Raw genomic sequence first — 21,014 nt, 5'->3', positions numbered from 1 at the left:
CACACACACACACACACTAATGTATGCAGACACTCCCCTCTTTGCTGCTTTGATAAATGAATATGGCACGTGTTAATGCTTTACTCAACAGCAGCAAAGACAAGAGACACACACACACACACACACACAACACACACACACACAACACACACACACACACACACACACACACACACTCCCGCCCCATCAGGTCTATCTGTCAGACGGAGTTCAGCAGTTCAGCGCCGCAGTTTTGGCTTCAGACGCTTTGAAGAACTCTGCAGAGACGCCGCGCTCGTTTTTAAAGACCAGAAGAAGAACTCAGCTTCCACTCGGGTTGTTTTTTGATCAAGGCTGCTCCTCTCTCAGTTTTGTTAACGCTCTTTCTTTCTTTCTTTCTGTCTTTCTTTCTTTCTGTCTGTCTTTCTTTCTTTCCTTCATCACTTGGCTCCCTCGGCTCCCTTGGCCGGTCCGAAAGGTCCCACCAGCTTCATGGCAGCGTAGTTCTGATAGGATGATGGACACAAAAAAAAGAAAGGAGGAGAAGAAGAAGAAGAAGAAAAGACAGAGGAGGTTATTCTCTCTTTCAGCACCTCCCTCTCTCTCTCTCTCTTTCATTCACTCTTTCTCCCCCTCGTTCTCCCATCCTGTCACATACAAATACAAACAGATTCCTCTGGTATATTCATTCTCTCTCTGTCTCTCTCTCTCTCTCTCCCACTCTATTGTTCATTCTCTCTCTCTCTCTGTCTCGCTCTCTCTTATCCTCTCTCCCACTCTCGTTCATTCTCTCTCTCTCTCATCCTCTCTCTCTCTCCCACTCTATCTTTCATTCTCTCTCTCTCTCTCTCTCTCCCACTCTATCGTTCATTCTCTCTCTCTCTCTCTCCCACTCTATCGTTCATTCTCTCTCTCTCTCTCTCCCACTCTATCTTTCATTCTTTCTCTCTCTCTCTCTCCCACTCTATCGTTCATTCTCTCTCTCTCTCTCTCTCCCACTCTATCGTTCATTCTCTCTCTCTCTCTCTCTCTTATCCTCTCTCCCACTCTCGTTCATTCTCTCTCTCTCTCTCACTCTATCATTCATTCTCTCTCTCTCTCTGTCTCTCTCTCTCTTATCTTCTCTCCCACTCTTGTTCATTCTCTCTCTCTCTCATCCTCTCTCTCTCTCTCCCACTCTATCTTTCACTCTCTCTCTCTCATCCTCTCTCTCTCTCCCACTCTATCTTTCACTCTCTCTCTCTCTCTCTCACTCTATCGTTCATTCTCTCTCTCTCTCTGTCTCTCTCTCTTATCCTCTCTCCCACTCTCGTTCATTCTCTCTCTCTTTCTCATCCTCTCTCTCTCTCTCTCCCACTCTTTCATTCTCTCTCTCTCTCTCTCTCATCCTCTCTCTCTCTCTCCCACTCTATCTTTCGCTCTCTCGCTCTCTCTCTCCCACTCTTTCATTCTCTCTCTCTCTCTCTCTCTTTTTAACTCACTCTCTCTAAATCACCACAAACACTCAAATATACAAACAGAAACATTCCTATGTGGTAGATTGGGGCAGATTATCATGACTGAATTTCTCTCTCTCACACACACACACACACACACACACACACACACACACATAAACACACACACACTTACCGGGAAGGCGTAGAGGAAGACGCCGAAGAAGAGGAAGATGAGGAAGAGGAAGATGAAGAGGATGATAACCCACTTGAACCTCCGCCACAGGATGAACTTCAGGGTTTTATAGGGGGAGGAAAACCACAGGAAGGAGGTTTCTGGACGTCTGGAGGGAGGGAGGAGAGGAAAAGAGGAGGAGGAGAGGCCAAGGAGAAGGGAGGATAAGGGGAGGAAGAGAGCAAAGAAGATTAGAGGAGATGAGAGGAGAAAAGACAAGAGAAAAGAGGAGAGGACGGAAAGTCAGCGGTGAGGAAGAAGGGGAAGGAAGAGAGGAAGGGGGAGGAGGAGACGAGGAGACCAGAGAGGAACGTGAAGGTGATGAGAGGAAAAGAGAGGAGAGAAGGAGGAGTGGGGAAGGAGAGGAGGAGCAAAAGCAAGAGGGGATAGAGGAAGGGGCAGAAAGAGAAGGAGGGGAGAGGAGGAAGGTGAAAGGAGAGGAGGAAAGATGAGATGTCAGCCGAGGAGAAGGGAGGAGAGGACAGAAGAGGAGATGAGACGAGAAAAGTTGGAGGAGAGGAAAGGAGGAGAGGAGGGAAAGTCAGCGGAGAGGAGGAGGAAGGGGAAGGAAGAGAGGAAGGGGGGGAGGAGATGAGGAGACCAGAGAGGAACGTGAAGGAGATGAGAGGAAAAGAGAGGAGAGAAGGAGGAGTGGGGAAGGAGAGGAGGAGCAAAAGCAAGAGGGGAATTAGGAAGGGGCAGGAAGAGAAGGAGGGGAGAGGAGGAAGGGGAAAGGAGAGGAGGAAAGAGGAGACGTCAGCCGAGGAGAAGGGAGGAGAGGACAGAAGAGGAGGAGATGAGACGAGAAAAGTTGGAGGAGAGGAGGGAAAGTCAGCGGAGAGGAGGAGGAAGGGGAAGGAAGAGAGGAAGGGGGGAGGAGACGAGGAGACCAGAGAGGAACGTGAAGGAGATGAGAGGAAAAGAGAGGAGAGAAGGAGGAGTGGGGAAGGAGAGGAGGAAGAGGAGGGACGGAGACATTTAGCATCACATTCACTGACAAATATGCATTGAAACCACCTAGGTTGTGTTGTTGTGGGCGGGGCTCCAGACCTTTTGAACCAGTCAAATGTACAAATCTGATTGGCTGATGAAGTCCGTTAGCAGATGATGTTTCCCTGCAGCTCCATCAGAAGTTCAGCTAGTTTTTACCCCTCTTCTGTCAGACTGGACTGTGATGTTTTCACACACTGTGCCCATAGGTGTGTATTTTTGGATATACCTGTGTGTGTGTGTGTGTGTGTGTGTGGAGTGTGTAACTCACTGAGGCTCCTCCAGGTGGGGGTTCATGTTGGGCTCGTCTCTCCCCGGGCCGGCTGGTCTCTCCTCCTGCTCCTGCTCCGACACGATCTCCAGAGACATCTCCACCTTCCCCTGTGTGTGTGTGTGTGTGTGTGTGTGTGTGTGTGTGTGTGTGTGTGGGGGGGGGGGGGGGGGGGGGGGGTTAAAATAAATATAAATATAATAAAAAATACAGTTTTCCAATACACAGGATCTGATAACAAAAAGATTAGGAAAGAGATTAGTCCCAGCAGAGATTACATTTGAACTGCATACATTTAAATGTGTCACACTCATACTGAACCCATTGAATTTTAGAGAATTAATTTGTTGAATAAATTAATTCCAAAATGTAATTTGTAAGGCACAATTTTGAATGAACTGCAATGGCTTGAAATTGAATGTGAGTAAGCTGAATTTAACTTTTATCTATAATTTCAAACTCAGCCTTCCCAATTTCAATTCTGTTTTCTTAATTCAGATTAAGAGGTGCTACATATAGCATTTTCTGTTTCTCAAAATTAATTTCCCATAAACCCTGTTGCACAGAGCATGCATAGAGGAACTGGAATAAAGTTGCAAAGTAAAATGTTTCCTTTTTATGTGACGTAAAGCAATCCAGCAGATTTTCTGCCAAATCCAGTCCTTTCCAGTTCTTTCCAGTTCTTTACGGTAATAACAATAATGTCTCAAAATTAATGTGTTAATGATTTATTTGTGTTAAAATGCTAGACATTTCACCTTTAAATTATAAAGCTACCTTGTGCGTGAAAGGCAAAAAGAAGAGAAAAAACACGCATGCATCTGTGGTTTTGTGTATGAGCTTCTATGTGAGTGTTCAGCTGCAATAATCAAAGAACTTCGTCTGTGTGTGAGTGTGTGTGTGTGTGTGTGTGTGTGTGTGTGTGTGTGTGTGTGTGTGCTCACAGCGATGGTCTTCTCTCCGTTCTGGTCGCAGGTGCAGGGCCACCAGCCTTTGACGGTCTTCTGCTCGAACAGAGACACCAGCCGGTCGGCCGGCTGGCCCAGCAGCTCCAGGTTACACTTCTCCGGAGACTTGGCGGGACGCAGCATGTGGTTCAGGTCCATCTCCAGGTGACCTGCAGGGAGGTCAAAGGTCAAACTTAGGCTGTGAGAGACTTCTAATAAGAGTATTAACAATCCAACAATTAAAGGCAGAATTCTCGAGTTCTTCCTATTTTTATTCAGTCTCCATCTTCGTCCCTCAGCCTCACTGTGGTGTTTCTGCTCTGCTCTTCCCACAGATCACCTGTCAATCAAACAGTGTGGGCGGGGCTTGGATTTTCTGTTGCTGCAGTTTGAGTTTCTCTTTTCTTTGTCTGTTCAGCCCTCTATCTCTCATCCTCTCTCTCTCTCTCCCACTCTATCTTTCGCTCTCTCTCTCTCTCTCCCACTCTTTCATTCTCTCTCTCTCTCTCTTTTTAACTCACTCTCTCTCTAAATCACCACAAACACTCAAATATACAAACAGAAACATTCCTGTGTGTGTCCTATCGCTGCTCAGACAACAGACAATGGAAAAGCTTTCGTCAACTGGATATAGGTTGGATCACTGATAATGAGTAGAAAAAAGGACATTTATTTGTAAGAAAATGACTCGGATTTTGACTTTAAGGTGAAAAAGTATTAAAAGCAAAGACAGAAAGAAAGAAATAAGACAGTTCAGCCTCCAAATTTCCTGATGGATTCATATGAAAAGATCCAAAATATGAAATCAGAAACATTAGACATTATTGGGAGTGTTACTGTGAACTATGGATTCTACACTTTTGATCAGTGTTGACTTTTAAGAGCCATTGCAGAGGGATTGCGGATTGATAAATGACTGATGTCGGGATTACAGACCCACTGGAAGCGATTTTCCAGGCGAAATCAGGAGTTTTTGCTGCGTGACCATCGGAAAATCGCTTACGCCCGCCTGACCCTCGCCTCCGACCGCGGAGATTAACAGCCGGCGGGCCGAGCTGAAGACAGGCAGGCACGGAAAAAATGCTTTGAGGTGGCTTCGTACCCGGGGGGAGCCGGAGTCACGACCGAGCGATGCGAGCGAGTCGATGCGAGAGAAATGTAAAAAAAAAACGGAGACTGAGGGGGACGTAAAAAAAAAAAAAATTGCGAGCGACGTAGACAGAAGACGAGACAGGCGGGGGGAAAAGAAGAAAAAGATCAAAGTCTGGATTCCTCATCTTCCTCTCTCTCTCTCTCTCTCCCGCCGCAGACAAACACACAGTCTAGAGAACGATCATCCTCTCGGAGAAAAAAAAAGGGATGGAATGAAAGAGGAGGAGAGGCATGGCAGTGAGTTATTTGGAGGGTAAAGGGGTCGGGTTAAAGGATTTTGACAGCTTGACTCTCGAAATGAAACAAAAAAAAAACACCCCCACTCCCCTCTCTCTCTCTCTGAAATGTGCCAGCGCAGTGGAAAAGGAAGAGCGGTGGTAATTGTAAAGATAAATGTTATCGCAGTAGATCGTCTCCGCATCACACACACACGAGGCCCCGTCTGGGTTAGAAACAGCAGCGTCAGCGTTACAGACACGGTCAATTAATAATATTAATGTACTAATAATATCGTACTTCATTGAATCCAATAGGGAAATTTTGGTTTTTCTTCTGCAGAGAGAGATCAGGGTCAGCGACAGAACAGCTGCCCAACTGAAGCGTAGTATTTTATGATGATACAGAAATTAGCGATGGAGACAGTTTGTAGTTTAATCAATTACGACACACACACACACACACACTCAGAGCGGTGTGTTTTACCGAGGTAGTCGTCGAAGGAGAACTTGTCGTTGTCCCAGACCTGGATGGTGAGTTTAGCAGGCAGCTTGGTCTCGGACTTATCCATACTCCAGAAGTGTTCCTGCAGACAAACAGAAGAAAGAAAGAAAGAAAGAAAGAAAGAAAGAAAGAAGGTGGATTTTGAGTTGGGCCCAGCTCAAAAGATAACTGCCTACTTTGCAGTAGATAGTTATTCGCACATCCACTAGACTTGGTGCAGGTGCATGAGGAAAGATGTCAAACATGGTGAAGGTTTCAGACGCAGCCGGTCTGAAGCGTTAGTGCTGTGTTCATTAAAATAACTTGTGGTGTTCTCTTCACGATTACTTGAAAGTGGCCTGTTCAATTTATACGATCCGCTATTATACGATATGCTACGATATGCTATGATACGCTACACTACAATACGGAACGATACACTATGACAATATGGAACGATACGCTACACTACAATACGGAACGATGCGCTACGGCACAATACGGACCGATACGCTACGACAATACGGAACGATACACTACGACACAATACGGAACGGTACACTGCGCTACAATACGGAACGATACGCTGCGTTACGGAACGATACGCTGCGTTACGGAACGATACGCTGCGCTACAATACGGAACGATACGCTGCGTTACGGAACGATACGCTGCGCTACAATACGGAACGATACACTACGACACAATACTGAACGATACACTATGACACAATACGGAACGATACGCTGCGCTACAATAGGGAACGATACACTACGACACAATACGGAACGATACGCTACGCTACAATACGGAACGATACACTATGACACAATACGGAACGATACGCTACGCTACAATACGGAACGATACACTGCGCTACAATACGGAACGATACGCTGCGTTACGGAACGATACGCTGCGTTACGGAACGATACGCTGCGCTACAATACGGAACGATACGCTGCGTTACGGAACGATACGCTGCGCTACAATACGGAACGATACACTACGACACAATACTGAACGATACACTATGACACAATACGGAACGATACGCTGCGCTACAATAGGGAACGATACACTACGACACAATACGGAACGATACGCTACGCTACAATACGGAACGATACACTATGACACAATACGGAACGATACGCTACGCTACAATACGGAACGATACACTATGACACAATACGGAACGATACGCTGCGCTACAATACGGAACGATACGCTACGACACAATACGGAACGATACACTATGACAATATGGAACGATACGCTACGCTACAATACGAAACGATTCACTATGACACAATACGGAACGATACGCTGCGCTACAATAGGGAACAATACGCTACGCTACAATACGAAACGATTCACTATGACACAATACGGAACGATACGCTACGCTACAATACGAAACGATACGCTACGACACAATACGGAACGATTCACTACGACACAATACGGAACGATACGCTACGCTACAATACGAAACGATACGCTATGACACAATACGGAACGATTCACTACGACACAATACGGAACGATACGCTACGCTACAATACGAAACGATACGCTATGACACAATACGGAACGATACGCTACGCTACAATACGGAACGATACGCTACGACACAATACGGAACGATACGCTATGACAATACGGAACGATACACTATGACACAATACGAAACGATACGCTACGCTACAATACGGAACGATTCACTATGACACAATACGGAACGATACGCTACGCCACAATACGGAACGATACGCTACGCTACAATACGGAACGATACACTATGACACAATACGGAACGATACGCTATGACACAATACGTAACGATACACTATGACACAATACGGAACGATACGCTACGCTACAATACGTAACGATACACTATGACACAATACGGAACGATACGCTACGCTACAATACGGAACGATACACTATGACACAATACGGAACGATACGCTATGACACAATACGGAACGATACACTACGACACAATACGGAACGATACGCTACGACACAATACGGAACGATACGCTACGCTACAATACGTAACGATACACTACGACACAATACGTAACGATACGCTACGCTACAATACGTAACGATACACTACGACACAATACGTAACGATACGCTACGCTACAATACGGAACGATACACTATGACACAATACGGAACGATACGCTACGCTACAATACGGAACGATACACTACGCTACAATACGGAACGATACGCTATGACAATGCGGAACGATACGCTACGCTACAATACGGAACGATACACTATGACACAATACGTAACGATACACTATGACACAATACGGAACGATACGCTACGCTACAATACGGAACGATACACTATGACACAATACGGAACGATACGCTACGCTACAATACGGAACGATACGCTACGCTACAATACGGAACGATATGCTATGACAATGCGGAACGATACGCTACGCTACAATACGGAACGATACACTATGACACAATACGTAACGATACACTATGACACAATACGGAACGATACGCTACGCTACAATACGGAACGATACACTATGACACAATATGTAACGATACGCTATGACACAATACGGAACGATACACTACGACACAATACGGAACGATACGCTACGACACAATACGGAACGATACGCTACGCTACAATACGTAACGATACACTACGACACAATACGTAACGATACGCTACGCTACAATACGTAACGATACACTACGACACAATACGTAACGATACGCTACGCTACAATACGGAACGATACACTATGACACAATACGCTGCGCTACAATACGGAACGATACACTACGACACAATACTGAACGATACACTATGACACAATACGGAACGATACGCTGCGCTACAATAGGGAACGATACACTACGACACAATACGGAACGATACGCTACGCTACAATACGGAACGATACACTATGACACAATACGGAACGATACGCTACGCTACAATACGGAACGATACACTGCGCTACAATACGGAACGATACGCTGCGTTACGGAACGATACGCTGCGTTACGGAACGATACGCTGCGCTACAATACGGAACGATACGCTGCGTTACGGAACGATACGCTGCGCTACAATACGGAACGATACACTACGACACAATACTGAACGATACACTATGACACAATACGGAACGATACGCTGCGCTACAATAGGGAACGATACACTACGACACAATACGGAACGATACGCTACGCTACAATACGGAACGATACACTATGACACAATACGGAACGATACGCTACGCTACAATACGGAACGATACACTATGACACAATACGGAACGATACGCTGCGCTACAATACGGAACGATACGCTACGACACAATACGGAACGATACACTATGACAATATGGAACGATACGCTACGCTACAATACGAAACGATTCACTATGACACAATACGGAACGATACGCTGCGCTACAATAGGGAACAATACGCTACGCTACAATACGAAACGATTCACTATGACACAATACGGAACGATACGCTACGCTACAATACGAAACGATACGCTACGACACAATACGGAACGATTCACTACGACACAATACGGAACGATACGCTACGCTACAATACGAAACGATACGCTATGACACAATACGGAACGATTCACTACGACACAATACGGAACGATACGCTACGCTACAATACGAAACGATACGCTATGACACAATACGGAACGATACGCTACGCTACAATACGGAACGATACGCTACGACACAATACGGAACGATACGCTATGACAATACGGAACGATACACTATGACACAATACGAAACGATACGCTACGCTACAATACGGAACGATTCACTATGACACAATACGGAACGATACGCTACGCCACAATACGGAACGATACGCTACGCTACAATACGGAACGATACACTATGACACAATACGGAACGATACGCTATGACACAATACGTAACGATACACTATGACACAATACGGAACGATACGCTACGCTACAATACGTAACGATACACTATGACACAATACGGAACGATACGCTACGCTACAATACGGAACGATACACTATGACACAATACGGAACGATACGCTATGACACAATACGGAACGATACACTACGACACAATACGGAACGATACGCTACGACACAATACGGAACGATACGCTACGCTACAATACGTAACGATACACTACGACACAATACGTAACGATACGCTACGCTACAATACGTAACGATACACTACGACACAATACGTAACGATACGCTACGCTACAATACGGAACGATACACTATGACACAATACGGAACGATACGCTACGCTACAATACGGAACGATACGCTACGCTACAATACGGAACGATACGCTATGACAATGCGGAACGATACGCTACGCTACAATACGGAACGATACACTATGACACAATACGTAACGATACACTATGACACAATACGGAACGATACGCTACGCTACAATACGGAACGATACACTATGACACAATACGGAACGATACGCTACGCTACAATACGGAACGATACGCTACGCTACAATACGGAACGATATGCTATGACAATGCGGAACGATACGCTACGCTACAATACGGAACGATACACTATGACACAATACGTAACGATACACTATGACACAATACGGAACGATACGCTACGCTACAATACGGAACGATACACTATGACACAATACGTAACGATACGCTATGACACAATACGGAACGATACACTACGACACAATACGGAACGATACGCTACGACACAATACGGAACGATACGCTACGCTACAATACGTAACGATACACTACGACACAATACGTAACGATACGCTACGCTACAATACGTAACGATACACTACGACACAATACGTAACGATACGCTACGCTACAATACGGAACGATACACTATGACACAATACGCTACGCTACAATACGGAACGATACACTATGACACAATACGTAACGATACGCTACGCTACAATACGGAACGATACACTATGACACAATACGTAACGATACGCTACGACACAATACGTAACGATACACTATGACACAATACGGAACGATACGCTACGCTACAATACGGAACGATACACTATGACACAATACGGAACGATACGCTACGCTACAATACGGAACGATACGCTACGCTACAATACGGAACGATACGCTACGACACAATACGTAACGATACACTATGACACAATACGGAACGATACACTATGACAATACGGAACGATACGCTACGACACAATACGTAACGATACACTATGACACAATACGGAACGATACACTATGACAATACGGAACGATACGCTACGCCACAATACGGAACGATACACTATGACACAATACGAAACGATACGCTACAATACGGAACGATACGCTACGACACAATACGTAACAATACGCTACGACAATACGGAACGATACACTATGACACAATACGAAACGATACGCTACGCTACAATACGTAACGATACGCTATGACACAATACGGAACGATACACTATGACAATACGGAACGATACGCTACGACACAATACGTAACGATACACTATGACACAATACGGAACGATACACTATGACACAATACGAAACGATACGCTACGCTACAATACGGAACGATACGCTACGCCACAATACGGAACGATACGCTACGACACAATACGTAACAATACGCTACGACAATACGGAACGATACACTATGACACAATACGAAACGATACGCTACGCTACAATACGTAACGATACGCTACGCTACAATATGTAACGATACGCTATGACACAATACGGAACGATACACTATGACAATATGGAACGATACGCTACGCCACAATACGGAACGATACACTATGACAATACGGAACGATACACTATGACAATACGGAACGATACACTATGACACAATACGGAACGATACACTATGACACAATACGGAACGATACACTATGACACAATACGGAACGATACACTATGACAATACGGAACGATACACTATGACAATACGGAACGATACACTATGACAATACGGAACGATACACTATGACAATACGGAACGATACACTATGACACAATACGGAACGATACACTATGACAATACGGAACGATACGCTACGACACAATACGGAACGATACGCTACAATAAGCTACATTATGATACAATACGGTATGATATACAATATGGTACGATACGATACAATACGATGCGAACTAGTAGAACTTTATTGTCAGATTTCTCTGAAATTTGTTATGCATCATAGCAGCTCCGTTTTAAAAAAGAAACGCACATCACACACACAGGGTGAACACACGATCACAATGCACATAAAACACATCATCACACTACATTCAATTACACATAAACATCAGAATAGCATCAGGATACATCAAGATAATTCGTAGCCACAACTCGTAATTTGCGTTTCAGAGTTCGCACTCATTTCACGAAACTTTTGAGACTGTGTTGGATGGAGAGAATGCAGAGAGGAGGAGAGGAAAGGAGGGATGAGAGCGAGGTGAGGAGAGGACCGCTCCTGTTTGGAGTAGCAGTACAGCGACACATCTGTCACTACAGCACCACTTCCACACTGAAGTACTGTGTGTGTGTGTGTGTGTGTGGGTGTGTGTGTGTTATACCTATTATCGCCTCTAGTAAGTTCACACTAAACTGCCAGACAGTATCTTATCCTGTCTCACCTTTCTGCTAATGGGCTTGACTCTCCAGCTGGCACACACACACACACACACACACACACACCAGCCCTGAGTTTCCTCCCTATCTCTTTCCATTCCCTCAGTCTTCCTCTCCATCTGTCTCTCCGTCTCTTTGGCTCTTGTTATGCTGATAATAAAAATATGTCTTTTCACACCTGAATTATAATAGACGCCTAGTGATTTGGGTTGTAAATCTGCAGCGAAAGTCAATACATCAGCGTCATATTTCTAAAAATATTTAGCGAATCGATTTGCTCATGCCATGTTTTATTTCAGCTTTGCACGTCGGCGGCCCCAAATGGCAGCGAGAGTGTTTGGATTTTTAAGGACTTCGTTACCCAGAAGTCCTGTGCGGCGAGGTCAGTAAACGTCACACAGCGGTTTTGTATTTCGCTCTTAACTTAAAATTCCTGCGTGTATTTCCCGCCAGTGTCCATATCTGATACCTACATTTAATTTGGGCAAATAGGGTGAATCTACAGCATCTCAGTTCGTCTGTTGCAGCCCCACTTTGTGATTTAGACTGATAAGACGGGTGAATTTTGATATAAAAATGTTACTACGTGCAGCTTTAAAATGATTGACAGACGCTAAAATGATCAAAAGACTGTAAAAAGTCACTGATGCATGGGAGTTCAATGAGAAAATTAACCACTTTTAATCCTCAATAGCTGAAAATGTATTTTGGGTGATAACTGTTTTTTTTTTATATATATAGAAATATACACTAAAGTAAAGTTGGCATTCTCTCGCTCTTTCCTGCTTCCTTTCTTTCCCTCTCTCTCTGTCTTTCTACATATAAAATGTCAATAAAGCCAGAAAACAGTGTAATCTCACGTTGTCTCTCTCTGTCTCTCTCTCTCTCTCTCTCTCTCTCTGTCTCTCTCTCTCTCTAGTTAAAGTGATAGATGGTCTCCCCACTGCAGTAATGTGTAATGACTTCACATCGACGCTCTAAATCAGAGTCTAAATCCACGCCATGCTCTCACACTTCATAACAACACACACAAACACTGAGTAAACACTACACCCTGTGTGTGTGTGTGTGTGTGTGTGTGTGTGTGCTGCTAAAGCGTGTACGTATCTGTATGAAGTAGTATGTTTTGCATCTGTGTGTGTTCTGTGTGTGTTAGCGCATGTGTGTTTTAGTGTATGAGTGTGCAAAACAGTGTGTGTTGCAGCGTATGTGTGTGTGTGTGTGTGTGTGTTCACTGCTTGGCTCACTTTATCCATGAACGCTGTCCAAGCACATTAAGTTATCACTCCACAGCTGTCAAAAACATGGGTGGGACGCTGCGTATGAGTGTGTGTGTGTGTGTGTGTGTGTGTGTGTGTGTGTGTCACTGCTATCTGCAATATCTAACAGTATCAATCAACTTCCTTTTTGTTGCCAGAGTGCTAAGTACAGAATCTTGTTCAGTCATCTCTCTCATTCCCTCCATCTGTCTTTCTCTCTCTCTCTCTCTCTCTCTCTCTCTCTCTCTCTCTCTCTCTCTCTCTCTCTCTCTCTCTCTCTCTCTCTCTCTCTCTCTCTCTCTAGTATTTTTCAAACTTTTTAGATTCTCATTTTGGGCAGACTGACTGAGTGGGATAATCAAGTTAAAGAGGCAGTAAGTCAGGTTTTTACTGCCTCACAGCACCAAATGACCACAATATATCTGCAGGGGGTTGATAGGGTTGATGATCAATACCAGTGACTCACTGATTACTTCACCAGCTGCGGAGATTTCTGGCTTTCAGAAGTCAATTTCCGACCCAGGCTCTATTTTGGAACAAAAACTCTCCACCCACTGGAGTTTCAAAACTTCAGCTTATCGACGGAGCTGCCAGCGAACGCATCATGAGACATTTCAGCTAAAAAAAAAGCTAAAAAGTCTCGTTCTTAAGCCCAAAAAAGTAAATGACAAAGTAGTTTAATTATTCCAGTATTCAGCATGGTGATATATCAGCTCTTCACTAGATGTTTCTGTTGGATCTTTGATCTAATTAGCTAGCTTACTCCTCTATAGTGTGAAAATGTGACTTTACTGTTTGTGTCACTTACAGGCCACCGTAGTTCAAGGGGAAGAGGAGTGAGTGGGCTGAGCCAGAGATCCTAAATTATATAATACCCCTTTAAATTTATAGTTTCTTAAGGCCAGTGGTTCTCAACCTGGGGGTCGGGAATTATTCTGGCCCCTGTAGCTGAGTTTGTTTATGGGTGTTTAAGTTGTAATTATCATATTTCCGACGGTACTTGAAGGCACCTCGAGATCGCTAAACATCCAGAATGTGGTTTCGGTTGAAATATCCTACAAATGAAAGAAGTATCTTGTTGGCATGGAAACGGTGACAGTTATTCTGTAGAGCGGCGGACTTCTTCCCTCTTGCAGTTAGTTTGTAGACGCATTGTCTGTAAGTAAAATAATTCATAACCTACTTACCCTTTGATTTAGATTATATTTATATGGACGATCGTTTACGGGGTATTTACGTGTTGTCATGACAACTGTATGTTTATCGGTTCTGTGTAACCGATCTTGCTATGAGGGATATGATTTGTATATGGTAGCATATTTCAGGGTTTGTAACAATATTATACCTCACGTAAATACATGTTGTTCAGCTAGTGAGATTTAAGCTTTGTGTTCATCATATTTATACTTATAGTTTGTTTCTTTGTTTCAGTTTTACTCTGTTTCTAGTACTGTATAGACGAACTGGTGCTAATAAATCAACTGTCAACACTACAGCTGCTGGAAGGAGTTTATCTATCTGTTAAGCTTAAGAAGGGGACTCTTGCGAGGACAGAATAGGAATTTTGGGGGGGGTCGCAAGATGATTTCTGGGACAGGAAAAAAAGCATATTTCTACTATACAAATATATTATCATGTCTATTTTTTTAAAGACTTTTCTCTCATTTTTGCTTTTTTTTTCTCCTCCTCTGATAATGCAGCAAATGAAACGTGATTGTTTGGTTGAATTCGGAGCGTCTTCCCTCTGTCCCACCTTCCTGTCGACGATGCAGAGCTGCTCTGCGGGCAGGTAGTGGAAGGGGAACAGGAAGCGGAAGTTGAAGTTGCCCTCTCCGCCCAGAGAGCGGTAGTGGACGTCCGTCTTCTGCTTGTTGTGTTCGTGTCCGTGGAGCCAGCTGAGGAGAGAGGAGGGGTGGGAGTTCACGCTCATGGTATTTTATTTATTTTTATCTTTATTTAGCCTTTATTAATGTAGATTATAGTCCTGTTGAGAACCAGGATCTCTTTTATGAGCACAGAGGAAAAGAAAGAAGGAAGAACTAGACAGAAGAAGTGAAATAAGTAACAAACACTGACAAAGTAAAAGACAGAAAACATTAAATTATACATTAAGTGCAATGTTAAAAAAGTGGGAATTGCTCAAAAATATAGGCGTTCTGTATCAATATTCCCTCATGTGTGAAACACTGAAAGATGATCTAATGTGTGGTTTATTTTTTTCCCAAATTAATGAAATATTACTTTCTACGAATGAACTTTTACAAAATGTACTGAAGTGAAATGAAAGTATGAGTCAAAGTACAAATGAATCATCTAATTTGGAGCTGAAGTGATTTCTCTCATCAAAACTTTCCATAAAAATCTGTTAGTCCAGTATTTTATTATTTGATCAATAAAACGAGCAAATCAATTAACTTTCGTTCTCTTCGTTAGTTAAGCCCCGCCCCTCCTCTTACCCCTTGACGTAGATGTCACTCATCCTCTCCCCGCTGATGCTGACATCATCCAGGATGACATCACTGGTGTTCCAGATGATGCAGCGCAGGAAGAACCTGGAAAAGATCCAATACAGGTCTGATCACTGCAACTGCTGATGGATTGATTGGTCAACTGATTAATTGATTGAATGTTTTACCAACCGACTGACTAATTGATTGAATGGCTGATTGACTGACCAATTCATTGATTGATTAATGATTGACTGACTGACTGATTGATGGATTTCTTGGTTGATTGGTTGATTGACTGACTAGTTGGTTAATTGATTGTTGATTGATTCATTGGTTAATTTATTAACTGACTGATTGACTGATTGATTGATGGATGTGTTGATTGACTGACTGACTGATAGACTGATGAGTTTGCTGATTGATTGGTTGATTGGCTACCTGACTGATTGGTTGATTGGCTACCTGACTGATTGATCAATTGATTAATTGATTGATTTGTGTATTCCACTGTTAAGTGTATCTGAAACCTTTCAGCCTTGGTTTGTGTGTGTGTGTGTGTGTGTGTACTTCTTGGCCTTGCGTGGTGTGATGTTGAAGGGCGGGCCAGGCGGTCCCAGAGACTTGGGGAACAGGTCCACCCACAGCGTCAGCCTCCCCTGACGGACAGCACCGACAGCCAATCAGACGGCAGAATGGGACACAGACGGAACAAGGAACAGCCGATGGAAAAAAAAACATTTTAATGGAAGATGGGACAAAAATCAATCACAGCAGACTGTAGAGGAAATGAAAAAATACACATATGGTCATAATAATTTGTTTTTCCGTGTGTGTGTGTTTCCGTGTGTGTGTGTGTGTTTCCGTGTGTGTGTGTGTGTGTGTGTGTCACCTGCTGTATGTCCGGCTGCAGTGGGCTGTACAGCGGTCTGGTCTCTACATGTTCAGGTACCAAACCCAGTTTCCTCAAGATGTGGAGCGACAGTCGCTCCTCCAGCGGACCCAGGTGGGGGTTGGCGGGCTTACCGTCCTCTGGAACACACACACACACACACACACACACACACACACACACACACACAGAAGGAGGTTGAAGTGCAGGTCGAGGCGCTCGGTAAATGACCATTAAAGCGCTGAGAGTGGAAAGTGGAAAGAAAGAATACTGGGTGGACTGGGAGGAGAGCTGTTATGATAGGGATTATTCATTATTCACACACACACACACACACACACACATACACACACACACACACACACACACACACACAGAGGACTGAGCCATTCATTGGTCTCCGCATCACAACTGAATGAGGAAAATCTGTGTTGCTTCCAAACAAAACTAAACATCAAACTAACGTCAAAACTTTATTACTGTAAACTTCAAGTCACCTCGAATATGAGAGGAGGAAGAGAGGGAGGAGAGAGGAGAGGAGGAGGAGAGGATAAGAGAGGAGAGGAGGAGGAAGAGGAGAGGAGAGGTGAAGGGATAAGGAGAGAAAAGAAAGGAGAAAGAGAGTGGAGGGGGAGATGAATGAGGAGAGAAAAGGGAGGAAAAAGAAGGGGAGGAGAGGAGAAAGGAGGAGAAGTGAGGAGAGCTAAGGATAGAAGGAAGGAGAGGAGAGGAGGAGGAAGAGGAGAGGAGAGGTGAAGGGATAAGGAGAGAAAAAGAAAGGAGAAAGAGTGGAGGGGGAGATGGAGGAGGAGAGAAAAAGGGAGAAGGGAGGTAAAAGAAGGGGAGGAGAGGAGAAAGGAGGAGAAGTGAGGAGAGCTAAGGATAGAAAGAAGGAGAGGAGACAAGGAGAGGAGGAGGAAGAGGAGAGGAGAGGAGAGGTGAAGGGATAAGGAGATAAAATAAAGGAGAAAGAGTGGAGGGGAGATGGAGGAGGAGAGAAAAGGGGAGAAGGGAGGGAAAAGGGGAGAAGGGAGGAAAAAGAAGGAGAGGAGAAAGGAGGAGAAGTGAGGAGAGCTAAGGATAGGAGGAAGGAGAGGAGACAAGGAGAGGAGGAGGAAGAGGAGAGGAGAGGAGAGGTGAAGGGATAAGGAGATAAAAGAAAGGAGAAAGAGAGTGGAGGGGAGATGGAGGAGGAGAGAAAAGGGGAGAAGGGAGGAAAAAGAAGGAGAGGAGAAAGGAGGAGAGGTGAGGAGAGCTAAGGATAGAAGGAAGGAGAGGAGACAAGGAGAGGAGGAGGAAGAGGAGAGGAGAGGTGAAGGGATAAGGAGAGAAAAAGAAAGGAGAAAGAGTGGAGGGGGAGATGGAGGAGGAGAAAAAGGGAGAAGGGAGGAAAAAGAAGGGGGGGAGAGGAGAAAGGAGGAGAAGTGAGGAGAGCTAAGGATAGAAAGAAGGAGAGGAGAGAGGAAGAGAGGAGAGGAGGGGAAAGGAGAGGAGAGGAGAAGAAAGGAAGAGGAGAGACAAGGGGAAAAGGGAGGAGAGAGAAGAGAGAAGGAGAATGAAAGAAGGAGGAGAGAAGAAGAGAAGGAAAAAAGAAGGGAGGAGAGGAGAAGTGAGATAGAGGGAGTACTTTGGGGAAAAAACAGAGCGGAGGAGAAGAGAGGAGAAGTAAGGATACGAGGAAGGAGGAGAGAAGGTGAATGAAAGGGGGAGAGAAGAAGAGAGGAGAGGAGATCAAAGGAGAAAAAGAGGGAGAGGAGAAGGAAACCAGGAGGAGGAGAGGAGAAGCTGGAGATAGAGGGAGTAAAAAACAACAGAAAAGAGGAGTGGAGGGAGGAGAGGAAGAGGAGTGCGGCGAGGAGGAAGGCCCCGGCCAATTAGCAACCGCTTTGACGGACAGCAGGCTGACGCACGGTAACCGCGGCAACTGTGGAAAGAGAGAGAGCGGCGGCGTTCCTCACTAACCGAGAGACGACCGCGATGTTGACGTTGGCTCACACACACACATACACACACACACACACACATACACACACACACACACACACACACACACACTCACACAGTTATACCATAAATCACCAAAACGACAACCATGACCTTGCGTCGCACCAGCCATGGAACATATGTGTGTGTTCAATATTTTTTACATGTGTGTGTGTGTGTGTGTGTGTGTGTGTGTGTGTGTGTGTGTGTGTGTGTGTGCGTGGGTGTGTGTGTGTGTGTGTGTGTGTGTTGTGGGGAGACGGTGAAAATGAATCTTGAATATTTATCTCTTCACTCCGCTCCTCAGGTGGTCCTGTGGTTTAACTCAAGGTTAAAAAGATATACTCTCTCTCACTCTCTCTCTCTCTCTCTCTCCCCCTCCCTCGTTCTCTCCATCCTCTCCCTCCCTATCCTCCCTCCTCCACTCCTCCTCCTCCTCCTCCTCCGCATTTCTGTGTTTTGAGTTGATGTAAGAGAATCTGCAGAGGAAGGGAAGAAGAAAGAGGGAGGGAGGAGATAAAGGAGAGAGGGAGAGGAGGAGGAAGGAAAGGGCAGGAAGGAGAAAAGAGAGAGGGGAGAAGGTGGGAGAGAGGGAAGGAGAGAGAGAGATGGGAGGAGGAAGGGAGTTAGGAAATGACGGAAGGAAAGGAGACGGAAAAAGAAAGGAGGAAGGGAGCGATGAAGGGTGAGAGAAGAAGAAGAGAGAGGGAAGGACGGAGGGAGAGGAGGGGAGGAAGGAGGAGGGAGAGGTAAAGAAGGAGAGAAGGACGGAGAGATGTAGAGGAGAGTAAAAAAGTGAGAGAAAAGACAAGATAGGCGTTTTAAAAAGAAGCTTGAAACGGATGAATGGAAAGGAGTGGAAAAAGGAGAGAGGAAGAAAGGAAGGAAGCAAAAAGAGAGGAGTTGCAGGGTATAAAATGGAGAGAGAGATGAGAGAGAGAGAGAGAGAGATGTGTACTATTGGGACAAGTGGAGGGAAAGGGGGATGAGGGGAGAGAAAGAGAGAAAGGAAGAAACAGAAGGAAAAAGAGTAAGATAGGGAGGGAGAAAGTGAGAGATGGGGGATGAGAGAAGAAAGAGGAGGAAGAGAGGGAGAGAGAAAGAGGGAGAGAAAAATGAGAGAGGGGAGGAGGGGAAGGGTGGAAGAGAAAGCGAAAGGACGAGGATGGAGTGAGTAAGAGAGAGTGAGTAAGAATGACAAGAGAAAAGAGAGAGAGATAACGGAAGAGAAAGTGAAAGAGAAAGAGGTAAAGAGAGGGAGGAAGCACGAGCGAGGGAAAGTGACGAAAGGAGGATGGAAGAGAAGAAGAGAGAAAAAAGAAAGAAGGTGAGAGAAGGGAGAGAAAGAGGTGAGGAAGGGAAAGAGGCACAGAGAGAGAGAGAGAGAGAGAGAGAGAGAGAGAGAGAGAGGGAGGGAGAATAGGAGAAGAGAAGTAAAGGAAGGAAAGAGAAAATAAAGGAAGAGAGAGAGAAGAGAGAGAGTGATATGGGTGGAGTGGGAGTTCGGTGCAGAGTGATATATTTGCTGTGAATTTACTGAATGTGTCAGAACCGCTGTACGTTTACACACACACACACACACACACTCTCACACACACACACTCACTCTCACACACACACACACACACACCACACACACTCTCTCGTCACACACACACACACACTCAATCTTTCCGCTCCTCTCACCCATCCGGAGCCGATACAGAACGCCAACCAAATCCCACACACACACTTATGGACTTATGATGTATCACACACACACACACACACGCCTACACACACACACACACACACACACACACACACACACACACACAGGATTTTCTATTCTTGTAGGGACATTTGCCTGCAAAAGATACAAAAACGCAGATCACACACACACACATACATACAGAAATGTAAAACAGACGTACACACACACACACATAAAACATGCATGTAATAGTCGCACACACACACACACTTAAAACACACACACACACACAATGATGATGA

At 44.8% G+C, this 21,014-nt stretch overlaps 1 protein-coding gene across 1 annotated transcript in view; it reads right to left on the bottom strand.

The window, feature by feature from the left end:
* Nucleotides 1-316: 316 nt before the first annotated feature.
* dysf (dysferlin, limb girdle muscular dystrophy 2B (autosomal recessive)) overlaps nt 317-21,014 on the bottom strand; it is a 109,021-nt gene continuing 88,323 nt past the window's right edge. Inside the window, 9 exon segments of the mRNA XM_078281761.1 lie at nt 317-485; nt 1,612-1,759; nt 2,912-3,021; nt 3,856-4,028; nt 5,713-5,812; nt 15,451-15,592; nt 16,154-16,249; nt 16,715-16,803; nt 17,037-17,176. Of these exon segments, the coding sequence (XP_078137887.1) occupies nt 420-485; nt 1,612-1,759; nt 2,912-3,021; nt 3,856-4,028; nt 5,713-5,812; nt 15,451-15,592; nt 16,154-16,249; nt 16,715-16,803; nt 17,037-17,176 (1,064 nt within the window). The 3' untranslated portion in view covers nt 317-419.

Source organism: Centroberyx gerrardi, chromosome 23 (assembly GCF_048128805.1).
Source record: "Centroberyx gerrardi isolate f3 chromosome 23, fCenGer3.hap1.cur.20231027, whole genome shotgun sequence".
Taxonomy (NCBI): domain Eukaryota; kingdom Metazoa; phylum Chordata; class Actinopteri; order Beryciformes; family Berycidae; genus Centroberyx; species Centroberyx gerrardi.
The sequence above is the reverse complement of the archived record's forward strand: the minus strand, read 5'-3'. Positions and strand labels throughout refer to the sequence as shown.